A 17,702-nucleotide genomic window follows, 5' to 3' on the forward strand; every position below is an offset into this window, starting at 1 on the left:
TGTCCAGACAGCCAAACGTGAGAAACCAAATCTCCACGTAGTTTGGCTGGATCTGGCAAATGCCTACGGATCTGTCCTGCACCAGCTCATCACCTTCACCCGCAACTTCTTCCACATACCAACCTGCATCCAAAATTAGGTATCTACCTATTTCATCAACTTCTATGTCTGCTACACAACTCAGGAAACCACGATTGGTTGGCAGCAGCTCAAAAAAGGCATAGCAATGGATTATTTGATCTCACCTACCCTGTTCATGGCAACCCTCAACATTATCTTGATCAATGGAAGATAGATGGTCCAAGGAGTGATATGCCCGTCAGGACAGCGTCTACTAGCACTAAGAAGCTACATGGACGATGTCACCTCACTCCTGCAGACAACTGCTTGTACGATCAGGCTCTTGAAAAGACTGGAAGACCTCCTCATTTTGGTGATTTTTATCACTCCCCACATTTCACCATCGCTCATCCATCACTTGATTTTGACAAAACAAAAAAAACCTAAGCCACAGTGAGGGGCTGTTACCGAGATATGTAATTGACACGTCGTGGCTCCATGTGGTAAATCAAACATCTGCACACTTGTGCTTAAGATGTATTTATTTACCACCGTGTACCAATACAGCCTTTGCTATACACACACTTACACCAATAACTTGCATGAAAACAAACAAAAAAAGGCTTAAAGATTAGCCTCTAAACAGCCGTCAAAAAACTGTGTGCTTCTCCTGGTAAGCAGCACACCTGAGGAGTAATTGCCTCTTCTTCTACATATGCATTTCCATATGCTGCTGTCCAATATGCCACATACTGTGGCAACCAGGGAATGACCTTAACACACACATAGATACAAATGGCTCTAACAGATATAAACAAAATGTATTCATATTGTGAGGCGTGTGTGTATATTTTTAAGCTAGTAGTGCCGTGTCACTGACACACCAGCACAGCTGAGTGAAAGCTGAGATATACTCTCAACTGAAGAGAAAATGGCAAAGTTTTGCTCTGTATGAGTGTTCGGGTTTTTCAGTGTGTGTGTGTGTGTAACTCGTCCCACAGTCTCAGAGTTCAATCCACTCGGTAAAGGGTCCGTTTTGTTTTCCCCACAACCCCTAATCAGTTCAGTTCAATCCAGTTTCACAAACACAAAAGAAAGACAACTCAAAGCTCTGGGTTTTCACCGCAGATCTCCCACAAAACAAAACAAACGATAGACACTAGCAAAGCAACACAGTTCATTAAATAAAGCCAGCAGAAACGTCAGATAGGTCGGACCACCGTGTTTGACTGTATATCTTCGTTCGTCGAACATTACAGTTACGACTGAAAATGACAACAGAATAAAACAAGTTTGCCAAGTTCACATATTTCTGCAATTCAAATCAACCAACAGTCGTCTACCCAGAAGTGACTGTTGTTGTTAGCGTGATGTCACAGTCTGTAGTTCTAGTGAATGGCGGAGTGATATTTTTAGTGATGAGGCTTTTTTCATTTGAGCACGGCGAGGTGTGCTGTCATGCTGATTTGAACACGTTCTAAATATCTAGTTGACCAATCAGATTGCTTGGTCGGAACTACCTGTTGTGTAATTTAGGCTTGTGACAGTGGTGATGTAACGTGTTGAGTTGTATAATTTATCTTGTTTTTGTGGCAAAATACATGATGACAGAGCATCCCATCATAGCGCATTTCATTTATTAAGGTTATTCTCCTATGTTTCTGATACATTCTGTCATATATTGAACAAATGCAATAAAAATTAAAATATATATATATATTGCTTATTGATCTGTAGCTGGAGGTTTGGTGTGTGTTGAGTTTGAGCAGAACTGAAATTAGGTTATTATTTATGTGTCGTGATATTTCCTGATAAATAATAATTATGTTATCCATCCTGATAGAGAGGAGAGAGATATGAATTGCCAAAACTGTTGTGAACCAGGTGATTTATTGTTAGGTTTAATAAATCTGTTGCAGCATGCTCAACAATGTTGACATGCAGATGGCCTCATTGTCATAGTAGATATGCATGCATGCACTCACCTAATCCAAGACAGGAAACCCTCAGCCCTGATTTGCCCAGATTTCTGTTGATGAAAAAAATCATAGTCCAGTGAGAACAGCTAATTATAAATCCAATCAAATCAAGTTTATTTATGAAGCACATTTAGAAAAAATGTGCCACCAGAGTGCTGTACAATAAAATGAAAAATAAAATAACATAGTGACAGCAAAGAAGCAGTAGAGAAAACATAACAACACTATCCCATAATCATACACAAAAAATAATTAAAGGAACAGCTGGAAAACACAGAAGAATAAAAAATGAAACATAAAACCTTAAGGACACTCGACGGGCGTGAGAAAACATGTGGGTCTTAAGTTTAGCCTTGAAAGTGTCTACAGATGGAGAGGACTTATTTGAAATTGGTAAACTGTTCCAAAGCTGTGGGCGGCTGTGAATGCGCGACTGGCCTTAACCCTCAGCCTCGACTGAGGGACAGCCAGGAGCAGCTGGTCTGAGGATCTGAGAGATCTGGGGTTGGAAAGGGGGCAGAGGAGCTCAGAGATGTACTGGGGCACCAGACCACATAAAGCTTTGAAAACAGATAGCAGAACCTTGAACTCAGTCCTATAACTTGACTGGTAGCCAATGCAGGGACACCAGTACAGGTGTGATGCTGTCTCACCTCCTGGTACCAGTTAGTAGTCTAGCAGCAGCATTCTGCACCAGCTGCGAGCGAGACGAGGATGACTGGCTAACACCCAAATCAAGAACACTGCAGTAATCCAGCCAAGAGGAAATGAAGGCGTTTGTGACAATCTTCAGGTTATTAAATGAGAGGAATGGTGTCAGTTTGGTGATGTTTCTTAGCTGGAAAAAGCAACCTTTCACAACAGAGTTAATATGTTTATTAAATCTACATGTTCATGCCCAAACTATTTATCATATTATTAGTTATTAGCTATTATCATAATATCATTAATAAAGTGCAGTGGGAGTGCAATCATGTTTAAATTAAATACATCTACCTGCTGAGTCTATACTGTATAAACTAAACCTTATTCACACCAAACATTTTGACTCATCATAGTTGGAACAACACGTTTCAACTTCAACTTTCAACTTTATTATTATCCTGAAGGAGATTTGGTTTGCAGGCAGGAATAACACGCAGGTCACAGGAATCGATGGCAGTGAGCAGCAATAATTAAGAGTCAAGAATATAAAAAGCAATAAAGACAAAAATATAATCAAAGAATTAGCATATTTAAAATAAAGACAGAAACATCCAATCTAAGTGATAACACTAATACTCGTAATACGCTACCAAGAGTTTCCTAGGCAGCGGCACAGAGGTTGATACACGTATCGGAACAACACTTCACAGAGGCTCCCAAACACTATTGATTTACAAATGAATGGATATTTGGCATTATTTTTGGCATTAAAAATATATTTTTTTGGCCTGGCGGGGTTCTCCTTTTTATAATTATAGGAGAAACACAGATCCAGTAAACGTTGAGTACAGTTAGACCCAGCAGTCTCCATCAGGTTGGGCGAGTTCACAGTTGTGTAAACAACAGGGGTGTTTTGAATACACCCCCGTTTACCCCGTTTTCACAGGTAATTTGTTAGCCTGTCCCTCCCGCTGCAGGAAATAATGGATTAATCCTGGAAAGATATCGATGTAGCACTTTTCTCCTTATGAAAGTAACACAGCGATTATTTGACCAATGAGAATTTGGAGCAACAAGAGCATATCTACCAACTAATGGACCAGGAGACCACAGCCCTAGTGTTTTGTTGAGATGTTTGTGCTTGAGTGAACTCTGCTGCTGGGAATGAATTCAGTTTTTTAAATTAAATTGTAAGTGGCTGGTTGAAGACTTTCTCTAGCATATGTGCACCATATCTGGCCTCATCTTACCTGTAAGTCATGCCAGTGGCATAAGACATGCTCTCCCTGAGTGAAACATGGTTCATCCTAAGGAAATCCTCCAGGTTTTTGTGCTGAGCAGCTGCACGAACCTCCCTCAGACGCTGGAACTCTGCTAACTGGCTGCTGCGCTGCTGTCTTTCTTCCTGCTCCAGTGCTTGCTCTGACAAGAAGCAGCTCAGGCCACTGCGGACACTCTCATTCATAGACGACAGGGACATTATCTTGCCTCCAGATCCACTACATCCACTGCTGACACTACTGCTTCGACATATCCCGATGTTTTCTCGACTCCCAGGTGGCACCCCTCCTCCACCCCCAGGCTTGGGCATCTAGAAGTTGAGGATGAAACAAAATCTGGTGTCAAAACCAAACAGGAGTGTGATAAAGCCATGTCTACAAATAGCCCCACACAGACTATCAGAGGAACAGGTGGTGTCAATCAGCAGGATAATCCTAACACTCATCTCTTCCTACTGCCCTGTGTATCATGGCTTGTAACGTAATCACAGCTGTTTTTCATGGTCTCTGCTGTCTGCATTATGAATTACAAACACTGAATCATTTATGGGTGAGTGAAAGTATTGGATGTGTTGGACTGATGTGCTTTGCAGAGGAAAAGATAAACGTGCACACATGCACATGAAAATGCTTTTTGAAACTGTGCAGTATCCTTACTCACATACTGGGTGCCTTGGTAGACATCTGTGGAATTGTGGCATGCGGGAAGATAATTCACTGTGGAGAGACATAGCAGTGTTGGCTGAAGGAACAACTGAAAGACAAGATGATCTTTTGAGAACTGACAGTCTCACAGCTGATCTTCTCTGCTAAAATGGAGCGTTCACACAGGACACTGAAGTCCTGCTTGTTTTGGCTGATTGTCATCAGCTGTTTCTAATATGCTTCATAATGATTAGCTTATTCACAGTATAGTGAGTAACATCTGGTCATATTCATGCAGGTGTACACAAGGTCAGCACCATGACAAATTAAAAAGTGCAGGCAATATGTGTTTAGAATACAAATTAAACCTACAATATTAGCGCACAGCTACTTAACAGAAACAACACAGGTCATTATCCCACACCATACAGTATTACACACAGGTAACTGCAACTTCATCACAAACACTGCTGCTCCAATCACAATCACAATCTGAGGGAAGAAAGTCCTGATCACATTCACACAGTACAGCCAGTACAACCATAGTAGCAGTTGGGGTTAAGGGCCTTGCTCAAGGGCCCCTCAGTGGGGGTCATGAGGGAGGGGCAAGTGCTGCTTCATCAGTTTCCTGCCGGTCCGAGGGATTGAACTGGTGACCCTCCGCTCACAAGATTGCTTCTCTAATCTTTAGGCCACCATTGCCCCCACAGTACAACATCCCTAAAATACAACGTGTTCAAACGTATCTTATCCATACATAGCCCATCACGGCATCAAGACTACTGAAAAAAATATACAACTATATAAATTATATATAAACTGAAGCTGATATTAATGCACTGAACTTACCTTTAGAAGAGCTGAATTTGACAAGTCTAGGAACTGAATCTCCTCATAACTGTCTCCTTCCACTAATTTCGGTACTTTCGAGTTAGATCCTTCTCAAGGCCAGATGCACCAACTGGGTCCTTTGGCCGAGCGTGGCTTGTCTGTGGTCCGTGAAAACATTCCTCAACGTTGGAAAGGAGTTTTCTCATGTGGCAGTAGAGGCACCGAATGTCAAAGCGAGTTTCAGAGCTTTCATCACACTTGGCATGACCTCCAAACTGTTGTGCTTAAAAAGCAGTTTTGAAAGTGTCCACTTTTCCCTCTGTTGCCTGGTCCATCTCAGCGTGAATGAACTGTTTTGCCACAACAAACTCAGATTCCACAACAGTCAGTGCCATGCTCCAGATCAAGATTGCCATTCCCACCAAAGTCTTAGCCTTACTAGCTTCCTCAGCCTGGCTGCTGGTAGCAGTGGCACCATCATCAGTGACAGAAGTCTCCTGTAAACCGCATCCCACAGATTTTTCCTCCCTGCAACCAAACCACTTCCTAATATCCATCAAGACTGACAGGCCAACAAAAATATTCAGACTTCACCTTCAGCCAGATTCAAAGCTCAGAGAAATAGCAAGTGATATGACTGAGCATCATCGTCATGTCATCAAAATAGCAGAGCATTGCCACAACATTTTTTATTTATTTTAATTACACAGTAATTTGTCTGGATATTTGTTTAGCTTTGTCCTTATGATCTACAAACTCTTGCTTGAAACTTAAAATTGTTTGTTTATGCAGGATATATTCATGTATTTTGTCATGTCAGTGTTGGTAAAGACCTAATGGTAACGACTGATAAGACGACCGCCAGTCCATTTCAAGTGGTGGTCTAGTCCTTGTTGTCTTGGGGCTTATTAGCTCCGGGTGTTCAGTGGTTATCTCACCCGGCTCAGAACCATCTTTTGCAGGTTCAAACCCCACCATGCCAGTCAGGATTTTTATGGTCATTTGAAATTTACCTTGTTTTTGTGGCAAAACACATGATGACAGAGCATTTGAAAGGTGTAAAAACTTTCACTATGAATGTAGAGCTGTGGTATTGAATGAAACAGCTGCATATTGATAAATATCCCTAGGATCATTCTCAAACAGGACTTACATCTAGAGGTTTATCTATATTAAGAAATCTGCCTGATGTACAAATTCTTTCTCCTCTCAAATGAGACATTAAACGCATGTGTTTATGGAGGACACATTAACGATATTGTACAGTCATACTTCTGTTTGGCTCACATTGCTCATGCACTATAGTACTGCTTGAAGTTAAAATTGACCATCTTAAACAGTTAAGATCATCCTTTATCATTCTCTCATAATGCTTTAATGCTGGATATTAGTGGACTTGGAGAGCAATTGTATCTTTTACTGTATTTTTTTTAATTAATTCAGCTAAATGTTTATTTTTTCACTTTTTTTTCCAGAAAGGACATTTCATTCATTGGTTCATGGTGACACCAAACCCTTTGTGCAGGCAAAGGTGCTCCCCCAGAGGGCAGGACTGGACCACAAATAGGAAGTCACTGCCATTCAACATACAGTATTTACTAAGAATTATCTCGGTATCTTGAGGTTGCGTCTTCATGTGGTTCGCACAGTCTGTTGAGCTCAAGAAGTTGTGGTCAGTGTTTGTTTTACAGGATGATACTTTACAAGTATACGTTACAGGGCTGTGCAACAGGATCACCTTATTTGCATTTCATTTGTCAGTTTTCAAGTATTAAATCTTGTTACTGGGTGAATTTTTTGCATCTATATTCACTTATTCATATCTATATTGTTATTAAAATGCATACATTTCATGTGCATTATTATCAAATTTATTGAAAAAAAACTTACATTGAAATTGTTTCACTTTTTTTTTCCACATTTCAAACATTTCAATTTTTATACATGCAGCAATACTTTATTTACCATGCTTGCATATAGGAATTGCTTGAAAAGTTAAATTTCCACTGAGAGTAATTCTATGGTTATCATGTTTTTTCATTTATGTCTTTTTTGACAGTAAAATAAGTCAAATCTATGTTTGGGTATATTGCTTTTGAAATTGCACCCTGAACCAAGTGTTTCCCTTCAAGCACCTTTTGAGGTTTCTTTGTCTTGTGGATATCTGATGCCTCTCAAACAAATGACTGGTGGATCAGTTGCATGTTGGAACAGGTTTGCAGAACAGATGCTGGTTGATTTTTTAAATATGCATTATGTATATTTCATGTCATCCACATTTTTAATATTTAGAGTTAGGGTTTGTTTGTTTAGCTACATATAAACATTATTTTTCTCCTAATATAGAGGTATTTTGCTTGGAATAATATAACATTGTTTAATGTTTAAAATTACTTTCCCTTGTGTGGTTTCATGTCACCATCTCGTGCTCTATATGTTAGTTTCAGGGCATTAAAAGAGATTCTTTGCCTGATGTTCTTCCGTTGAGTTGTCCACCCCTCATCTTTCCTCCTCATCATAGATGCTAAATAACATCTGTCCCTTGTTTAAAATCCAGAGTTTCACAAATGACCCGTGACTCATCATTTGCCTGCCATCCTTTTTGAGAAACATAGAATTTCCTTTCCAGTTGACATCACTCTGTGGGTCTTGTTCAAATGGTTTCAAGAATTTCTGTTTTTGCTGATGTATATCTATCTGCATTCACTCATGCCTTTACCTTCCCTGCAGCTTCAGTTAGGAAAACAGCAACATCCTGACTGATAGCTTGTGGCTGGTTGTCCACTGACATTCAGAAGTTTAGTTTTGATCTGGTGATTGAATAGCAACTCAGATTAGTTGATACGCTCCCCTGGATATGTCCTAACACCACTGGATTAACTGTGGAGGATCCCAAACCAGCCTTCCCTAATGACGCTTCGTGCTGACACTGCACTGGCGCCAGACCAAAAGCATCAACTCCAGCCAGGACTTGGTCTGATGTCAGCTGCTACAGAGGCAAATCCAGCAAGAAATCAAATAAGAGAGCACCACCACCTGAAATCTCGTTGCTTAACAGGTATGATCCTCTGACTAATACTAACAATGTTGAACACAAGGAAGCCAATCACATCACTAACATTAAGGCTAACCAACATGTAAGAATAGCCCAAAAACCACTGCTAGGCTGAGTGCCAGAAGAAAGGCAGCACCTGAGCCAGACACCAGTCTGATTCAGGACTCTATAACCAAGCATGTAAAAATGGCAAGGACTGAAAATCTAACCGTGGATAACACATCTGTCAGGGAGCTAACAGAGATGTTTCACTGGATCTTTAAACATTCTGCAAAGGAAAACTGGCTCTGAGATCCTGAAAAAAGACTTTTCCCTGCTACTGGAAAAACTGAGCAACTGTAAATTGCAACATTTATACATTTCTGGACCAGTAGCAAGTTTTGGGAAAGGAATTGAATCTTTTAGCAGACTCCTTGGCCTGAATACATGGCTGACATCAGCATGCCTCACCCATGGAATAAAGTTTATTGACAATTTCAATATTCTTTGGAACTGTAAAGACCACTTTAAACCTGATGGGGTTCATCCAAACATCACTGGATCCAGACTCCCTGGTGCCAATCTACGTCATGCCCTTGGGACACTAAACACAAACAAAAGTGTGGGGATAAGTGTGAAGGACAGTACACACACACAGCCTGAATCAACCCCCTAACCAGACCCTCTGCTGCACATAACTCAAGGCATTCAGAGGATGTCTCTGAATGACCCCCCCCCCCCTCCCCTCCACCATACTCACCAATGAAAGAGTCAGTTAAAACTCTGTCACATAAATTAACTATTTAACAGCAAAAACTACACTCATCTCCACTCAGGTGTCCACCAGAGATGAGACAGACCCTATGCCGCTTCATTAAATATTCTGGTGATCTTAAACAGCTGGTGGCATGGTCAAACACATCGTAGCAATCACAGACCATCTAGTATCTGTCTCAGTAATCTTAAACTGGTCAATGTTCAGCCACAACCAGTCTCCTCTCCTGTCACAGAATCCAATTAGCTCTTTTGAATGTCAGATCATTGACTAACTAATCCTTCTTGGTTAATGACCTGATAGCTGAAAAGAATTTGCATTATATGTTTTTGACTGAGACCTGGCTAAACAGCACTACTGATGTGGCAACACTGATAGAGGCTTATCCTCCAAACTATCATTTCTATCATTCTGTCAGACAAAACAGGAAGAGAGGAGGGATTGCAGCCTCTACTCAGTCTGTGTGTGATGACATTGACTTGGGTGAATTTGCAACATTTGAATAACTGTTATTGTTCAGTGTGTATTCTATTTTATGTGTCCGTGGGCTTTTTTTTTATAAGGGCTTGAGCATGAGAGTGTGAGGAACCTATTGTTTTGTAAAGATTATTATTATTATCATTCCCCCACACCATTGCATTTCCGAGGGGTTTGGGATGATTGAAAACTTACAAAAATTGGCACGTCAGAACTGGCGAAAATTGCAAAATTCTGTAGTGACAGTAGTGACAGGCGAGGCCAACGGGCTCCATAGCACCCCCAAATGCAGGGCCGTGTTGGAACAAAGTTGCTTTGATGTTCATGAAATTTAGTGGGATCATTGCTCTCATCGTGGTCATAATACATATTTTTTGAATTTTTTTCACCAGACAGGAAGTCAGCCATTTTGGATTTCATGCATCAATTTTCATTTTACAAATACATGTTTTGGGCCTTTAGGATAAGTGAAAACTCTTGCTTTGAGCCCATGTTTATACTAGTAAATATTTGGATTTGATTTTGCAATTGGACTTGGGTGTGGCATGTTGGCTCTATAGTAACCCCCAATTTCTTTTAGCATCTTTGAGGTGGTAGGGGTGCTTGAAAACTCACAAAACGTTGAGCATGCATCAGAAGTGGCGTGACTTGATATCTGATATGATCTTGGGCTTGGGTGTGGCAAAATGGCTCAAGGGCAACCCCTAGAAAATTTCATACTTTTAAATTTGATGTATATTTATGAAAATTGGTAGTGAGGTAATGATATGTAACATCTCCAGACTTTAAAAAAGCCTCTTGGAGCCATACCATAAGTCCAACAGGAAGTCAGCCATTTCTTTTGCAATGTGAAGCCTTTGACAGACATTGTACTTTAATGAACTCCTCCTAGAGATTTAACTCGAGCCACTTCAAATTTGGTAGGTAACATCTAAAAGCCTTTGTGATGCTAAATTGTGAAGCTTTTCAATTTTAATGGAATGCCCTTGGCGTAGGGTGCGCTGGTCAATTTTGCCCAAAACATGTTTGGGGCATTAAACAGGAAGTTGTTGTAACTCCACTTTACATTGTCCAATCTGTCCCATATTTCTCATGCTTAATAAGAGTCCCAGCCTGAACACATCTACATGTTATAGCGCTACCTACTAACAACAGGAAGTCAGCCTTATGTGACAAACATCCGATTTTACATGAAATTTATATGGTGTGGTCTACACATGATATACAGCAACATGAAGTATAATTAGTAGGTATGGAAACAGGAATGTCTACATGTCCAATATTCATGAAAATGTATATACATTACATAAATTGGTTGCATAACAATTAATGTATGAATTAACTGTCAATTAATATTCCTTAACTGATGATCTATTAATTGTGAACTAATCACTTAAAGTCATAGTGACTTCATGTTCATTTGTTAATGGTGAGAAACAGAAATTCATGATACATTCTGCATTAATTCATGCATTAAATCATCACGAGTCATGCATTAGTTAATATTAAATATTAATATTATAAAGTGTTACCAAAAAACATCAAGTTCAGGGTGCCAGTGTTTACATTCAGAGTGAGCATCACTACAAGACGAGTCACGAGGATGTTTACATAACGCCATTTTCCTTGAAGCATGTTTCGAATTCACATACAACAGAGTATGGTTGTCATTCAAAATGTACTGATTTACAAAAGACTTTCTCATTTAATTATGTTCGCCAAGGTGGGCTTTTTAACAATGTCAACTTCCTCCTATTTTGAATATTAGTCAGTGAGAACAAGCAGGTCTCCTGATGGGAACGGCCCACATATCTTGAGAGTGAGTGTCTGCCATTGCTTAGTTGGGAGTTCTGTTCTGGCAATGAGGAAACCAACATGATTCTCTAACCAACCATAATTTTAGTCAGATCAAAATGTTCAATAAATTAATTTCTTCATACAGGCTGCTTTCATACACGTAGCCCTTGAAAGAACATCAAACGTAGCCCTATAGATACACAGTCAGAGTTTGCTGTGTGGGTTTATTTCATAAGTAGAGCCAACATTGTTCCACCTGCAGGTCAAAACGATGTACATATTTAGGCGAAACCACACAAGTGTTGGAGAAATGCAGCTGGGGGCAGGTACAGATGAGAACAAGTTGCTACAGAAAAAAAGGTGTAATATCCATTGTATGGAACGTATGTGTCATTCAACACGATACAAAATAAAAAACAAGCTACACTGAAATATAATGGAAAAACAGCAGAGAAGCAGAGCACTGATTGGGGAATGTGTGAGGTGAGTGTGTGGGAGGAAGAGATGGCAGGTGAGCTTAATGTCTGATGGGAGTCAGGTTAGCAGTAACTGATGTATGTATGACCTACAGTTTGTCAGAAAATAAATGTTAAAGCTCCTCAACAACCAAGCTTTGTTCTATTGTTTAGTTTACCAGCAGCTGAGTGCTTGGACGTGGTCAATCCTTACGTCAGCTTCAACTTCTCTTTGTATCTGTACAGCAGTATCTCCTCTGCTTCCTGACCACAGTCTGGAAGCTGGAAGTTTGTTTTAAAAGAATACCTAAAAGTGTTCTTAATTACTGAATATGGTAAATAATGTATTACTCTATCCATAATTTCCTGTTTGATTATAATTTTTTAGTGCAAATAATAAGAGCTCCATTATGAAGGCAGAGAAGGTACTGTATATTTAATAAGATACTGTTATTCAGGTATATGTAATCTAATTGTGATATTGATTTTAGGTGATTATGCAGCCCTACAGTGAATCAGAACTGTCCAGTTGACAGGCATGACATGACTAAAATAATGAATGTACTCCTCTGCTTCTTGGTTAATTCTGCACCATCATACTTTTGTTCTTAGCCTTTGCTTTGTCTTCACTATTACCTAATATCTTTGATGTATTAACATCAGCATCTGCCATTGTGCAGTACTATTTTCGAATGGTAGTGAGCTCAGTTTTGACAGTTTGATAAGCTACATCACACTTACTCCAGTCAACGGTCTGTATGTATCCCTGCAAGGTGCCTGCAGGTTTTCTAGTTCTTATGGCGCTGCATTTCAAGCCTGCTGGTAGACGAGTCCTTCAGTGATAGTAACATGCTGGTGGGTTAACTGTGAGCTGTGACACAGAGTCGGCTGCATTCTGTGTCCTTGGTTTATACACAGTTTTAAAACAGTGAGGCTGCATTTTTGTTGTCCACTTTTCAATCCTGAGTGATGGGTTTGGAGTTTGGTGTGTATTACTGCCTCAAGAGGCTTGTGGCCTGTGACTAGGGCTCTGCAACTAATGATTATTTTCATTATTGCAAAGATGCTCTGCAATAAATGCTCTTGTATAAATGCTCTACCGTATAATAACTTTTCTATAAAATCTAACCTTTATTATGTCCTCACACTGCTCTCTACACAGTGCTATACCAAGAAATCCCAGCCATTTAATAATTTAAGCACCTCTTTCCACATCCTGATGACGATGATGGAACATATCCTCTGGCTAGTTTCACTGACGCTGAACAGAAGGACAGCAGTGTCTCAAGTAAAAGAGGAATAAGAGAAAGACATTGGACAAACAGATGTTGAACTATTTTGGGCCACAACAATTTTCCCCTTCGCACTAAGGGATGTTTGTCCCATAGTCCTCCAGACATGGGCTGCATATCCATGCAACATCTATCCCGTTATCCATCAATCCATTCCAAAAACTATTAGCTACTCACCCGAGCGGTTGGGGTTCGGCCAATGTATGGGTTCTGGACCACACTGCTCATGATGGAGGTTGGTGACGGCCAGATACAGCACTATGTAGCAGAACTGCTCCTGGATTGCTTTAAATGTAGTGGATGGAGGAGTTAATATGGCTTCCACTCCCTCCTACTCGGTCACACGGCACACAAAGAGCCCTATCAGCGACGTAGTCTGCACTGCAGAGGCCAAAAGATAATCTCAGAAGTAAATTATTTATCTTGCACTACAACTGGCATCAGCACTAAAAGCTTGTGATTGTCTGCAACAGCAGCAAGCATGCTAAAAGCCTGTCAGCTGCCTTCTTCCAACAAACTCTCTGTGTATCTATCAATTAGATAACAGACTTGGCCTGCGGTACCACTAGCAGGTATAGATTTGGGTATGCCCAGTATAGACTTGTTCCCACCATTATAACTCCTCACTGGGTTAACTGGAAAGGTATATGCAGAGCTGCCAGGAGTTCAACCCCTCTGTCTGTACTACACATTGTCAACTAGCTGCGGCATTTTAGACACAAATAAAAATGATTTCATCACTGGATATAACTAACATCAGTCAGTTCATACATCGTTTATATATGGCTCATTTCTCCCAATCAGAATATTTTTTAAATGGTGTGAGATAAGGGGAATAGGGGCATATATATAATCTGGATTAAGTGTATAATGGAATCTTCTTGAGGAAATACTAAATCATTAATAGTACAAACTCACAGCGTTAATGTGAGAATGAGAAACAACAGGCAAACACTGATATTGTAAGATAAGTAATATTGTGTATTTGATAGGTCTGTGTCCATAAAGGCTGCAGTGTCCCAAAATCCCATCCAACATCCCAAGTCTTAGATGTTTGAGCTTCCCAACAACGTTCAAATACATCAAACCAGCAGACATTTCACGTCTGTTTCTCTTCAAGCAAGTAACTAAACAACAATAATGTGGCCATCAAATAAAATGAAAAGAGTGAGTGATATTGTAATTATGAGGTGTGCTGCCTTACAATAAAAAGAATCCCAATAGTGGAATTTGTCTGTGTATATGTATGTGTAATAGTTCATTGTTTTGATGACATTGACGCTCACTTTATCAGAACGACAGGAAATTTGGCCTCTTGTATCTATAAGTTGTGGTGGTCCCTAAGGACAAAGCACATAGAAGAAAAACTAGTTCCAAGTCAAGAAATGCTAAGAATACCAAAACACATGCAAAACTGCAGTTATGTAACTAATGTCAATACTGGACCAATCCAGACACATTTTTGCTATAATTCTATCAAATATTCATAATCAGTTTTGAACATACGTAACTCATCCTGTACATCTGGAATGTTTTGTCCATTTGTCCACAAATGGATGTTAGTCTATTTTTATTATGGCAGTACTTTTACCAAACCTTTAACCATTTTCTAACTTTCACAATCACAGAAAGTCACGAAAACTGCAGCTTGCACACAGATTTTAAAAAAATTGAAATGAGCTAGAACTACACTGAACTATGGGTCCATTTAAGACAGTCAAATACCAATATTATCTATGATTAAATGGTTTCTTACATACCTGAATTATCATGGTAACACTTGCGTAATAAAATATATTGAATCATAAATATCATTTCTATAATAAGAAAGGGAACATAGCTAATTTAAATACTAATCAATATTAGACTGCGACCATCTATATTTATTCAAGTTGTCTACAGGACACATTAAAGCTAGAATAACTTATTCCCATCAAAAATCATTTAAACTTGGATTCTTGACTTTTTTCACTCATGTAATTGAACAGTTTTGGTCAACCGTTATCTATAATTCATGCTTCACATGTGTTTATTGCCTGATGTGTTGTAATTTATGAATAATTGTATGTTCTTACTAAAGGATTAATAACTATATTTGCATGTATGTTTAGATTTACCTGCAGGTGAAGCAACAACAGACACAACATCCACTGCTACTCTACAGCCTGCAGACACCATCAACTGGACCAGATCCTGAAGTATGTGAGTCCATCAAGGCAGCAGCTACAGATCCCGTCTGATATGATGAGGATGGAGTTAGTCAGCAGAGGCCATATCAGGTAAAATAAGACTCTACATTTACAAAATGACAGGATGGGAGAAGTTCTCATCACCACCACTTTACAGAAGTGAATGGAGAGAAAATCAAGAGAAGCTGGGTGGAATATTCCAACAACAACAACAAAAAAAGTCTTTACTGCTTCTGCTGCAAACTGTTCTCACAAAAAAAACTACAAAATAATCAGTAAAGGACTTAATGACTGGAAAAACTGCAGTGAAATACTCAAAACTTCTGAGAACAGTCCAGAACATTTTAGGCACATGACATCATGGAAGGTGTAATCTGTGGATTGTAATCTATGAATGACCAAGTCTCAGTGTCTTGGATGTTACTCACAGGTAGTTGGTAACATTTAATCATTTATTCATTCTTTGATACGTGATTTGTTTGTTTGAGGATTCATTTTAATTTATAAAAATAAAAATATTTATTTTTTGTCTTGAAACCATTGTGGTGTCTGATGTTTGTTGTCCATATTTTTACCGTAGAATGAGCAGGTGGTGACGAGGCAGTACTGGTGGGGTCATTTGGTTGGGGGGGGGCACCAAATCCTTATCTCACCTAGGGCACCAAATGGCCCTGATCATAATCATAACTAAACTTAACAAATTGCAATTGCATATGGTTTGTCCAAGTGGTGTTGCCGTACCTAGCTGGCCAAGATGGCAGACCCGCTCATGCATGCGCGACTCAGATCTGGCAGAGACACGGTGGTCAGTCTCTGTCCTCTGACCCCCCTGCATCACAAGACCATGCCTCCTACCACTGGCAGGCTTTACCCTCCTCCCACATTCTTTTTAAGTTGTGAATCACTGTTTCCCTTCAAATGCTCCTATATTGCAGTGTTTGTGTTCATGTCAACACCAACAGCTGTGAGCGCAGTGCCAAAACTTTGGGTCCATCCTTCAGGTCCTGTGGGCTGCCACTGCTTTGAGCTGAGCCCCGCATATTTCTGCTCCTCAAAAATCTGTAATTTTAATCAAAGTTACGGTCTGTTTCATTTGGTTGCCTGTCAATGTCATACCCCTCTACCAAATGCCCTCTATATGCTTACAAGATAATACGTCGGCATAATGGTTGTCCGGTTTATGACCAAGAAATAAGGCCAAGATCTTTTGAAGTATATCTTTTAATGGGATGAAGGATTTTAGTCATTGGACATCTGGATCTTAAGTTTCCAGAGAAACAAGCTGAGCAACCGTTAGCAGCAGCTCGGCTCACACGTCTGTTTAAACAGGAGTTTAGCTGACTTCACTGCATTTAACACCGTCAGAGCTCGGAGGAGAAATACAGTCACTCTGCGTTGTGCTGCTGTCCTCTGCTTCTACCATCTCATGCTGATTCATTTTGAGAGAGCAAACTGCAACACTCAGCCAGCCAACTGGCTAACTTCATCACTCACTCACTCAGTCAATCACTCATGGACAACCGTGGTTATAGAGCTGGACTGTGGCCGTTCCGGCCAAAAAGAGATGCAATAAAGTTATTTCTTAAACAAATCAGCACAAGATACAAAGCCCTGGTGAGCCTCAGTAACAGAAAACATACAGAAAGAAAGACAGAATTCACATGATCATAAACATACGGCCAAAGCAACCAAAGAGCTTTTCAGGGTGAAGAGACGGAGTATCCTCGACTGGCCGAGTCAATCACCTGATCTCGAACCTGTTGAGCTGCATTCTGCCTGCTGAAAACCAGACTGAACAAGCCAGAGCTGAAGGTGTCTGCAGATGTCTGAGTCCAAGACTTCAGCCTCTCATCGACTGCAAAGGACTTTAAACTAAAAATGAAACGTGATGATTGTGTTTGACTTCATGTGAGTCTGTAGAATTACTCCTACACTTTGGGCTCCATGTGTCAGAAGGGATATATCTCCCATACAGTTCTTTCTATAGTGATGTAAACCTTCTCACATTAAAGCTGAGACTTGGCACATTGATGTAGTATCCATTATTTTATGTGCTGTGTTTATTATTATTTTAAATGAAGTACAAAACCTGAAGAACAGAAATGTGAAACTGTCTGAATACTTGTGTCTGGATTATAAATCTGCTGCTGCAGCGACTGAACTCAGTTTAATGAACGAGTCCACAGATTGCAGAGTCTGTATGAAAACACCGTCTGGAAACAAGGACACAGGACTAGCCAACG

At 39.9% G+C, this 17,702-nt stretch overlaps 1 protein-coding gene across 1 annotated transcript in view; it reads right to left on the reverse strand.

The window, feature by feature from the left end:
• The window catches only part of LOC121896505 (voltage-gated potassium channel subunit beta-2-like), a 43,711-nt gene extending 38,228 nt beyond the window's left edge, over positions 1-5,483 (reverse strand). The window contains exons 1-4 of the mRNA XM_042410439.1: positions 5,459-5,483; positions 4,626-4,681; positions 3,935-4,275; positions 2,046-2,089 (exon numbers count right to left, since the gene is read on the reverse strand). Of these exons, the coding sequence (XP_042266373.1) occupies positions 2,046-2,089; positions 3,935-4,275 (385 nt within the window). The 5' untranslated portion in view covers positions 4,626-4,681; positions 5,459-5,483. The remainder of the gene's footprint in view (positions 1-2,045; positions 2,090-3,934; positions 4,276-4,625; positions 4,682-5,458) is intronic.
• Positions 5,484-17,702: the final 12,219 nt, after the last annotated feature.

Source organism: Thunnus maccoyii, chromosome 4 (assembly GCF_910596095.1).
Source record: "Thunnus maccoyii chromosome 4, fThuMac1.1, whole genome shotgun sequence".
Lineage (NCBI taxonomy): Eukaryota > Metazoa > Chordata > Actinopteri > Scombriformes > Scombridae > Thunnus > Thunnus maccoyii.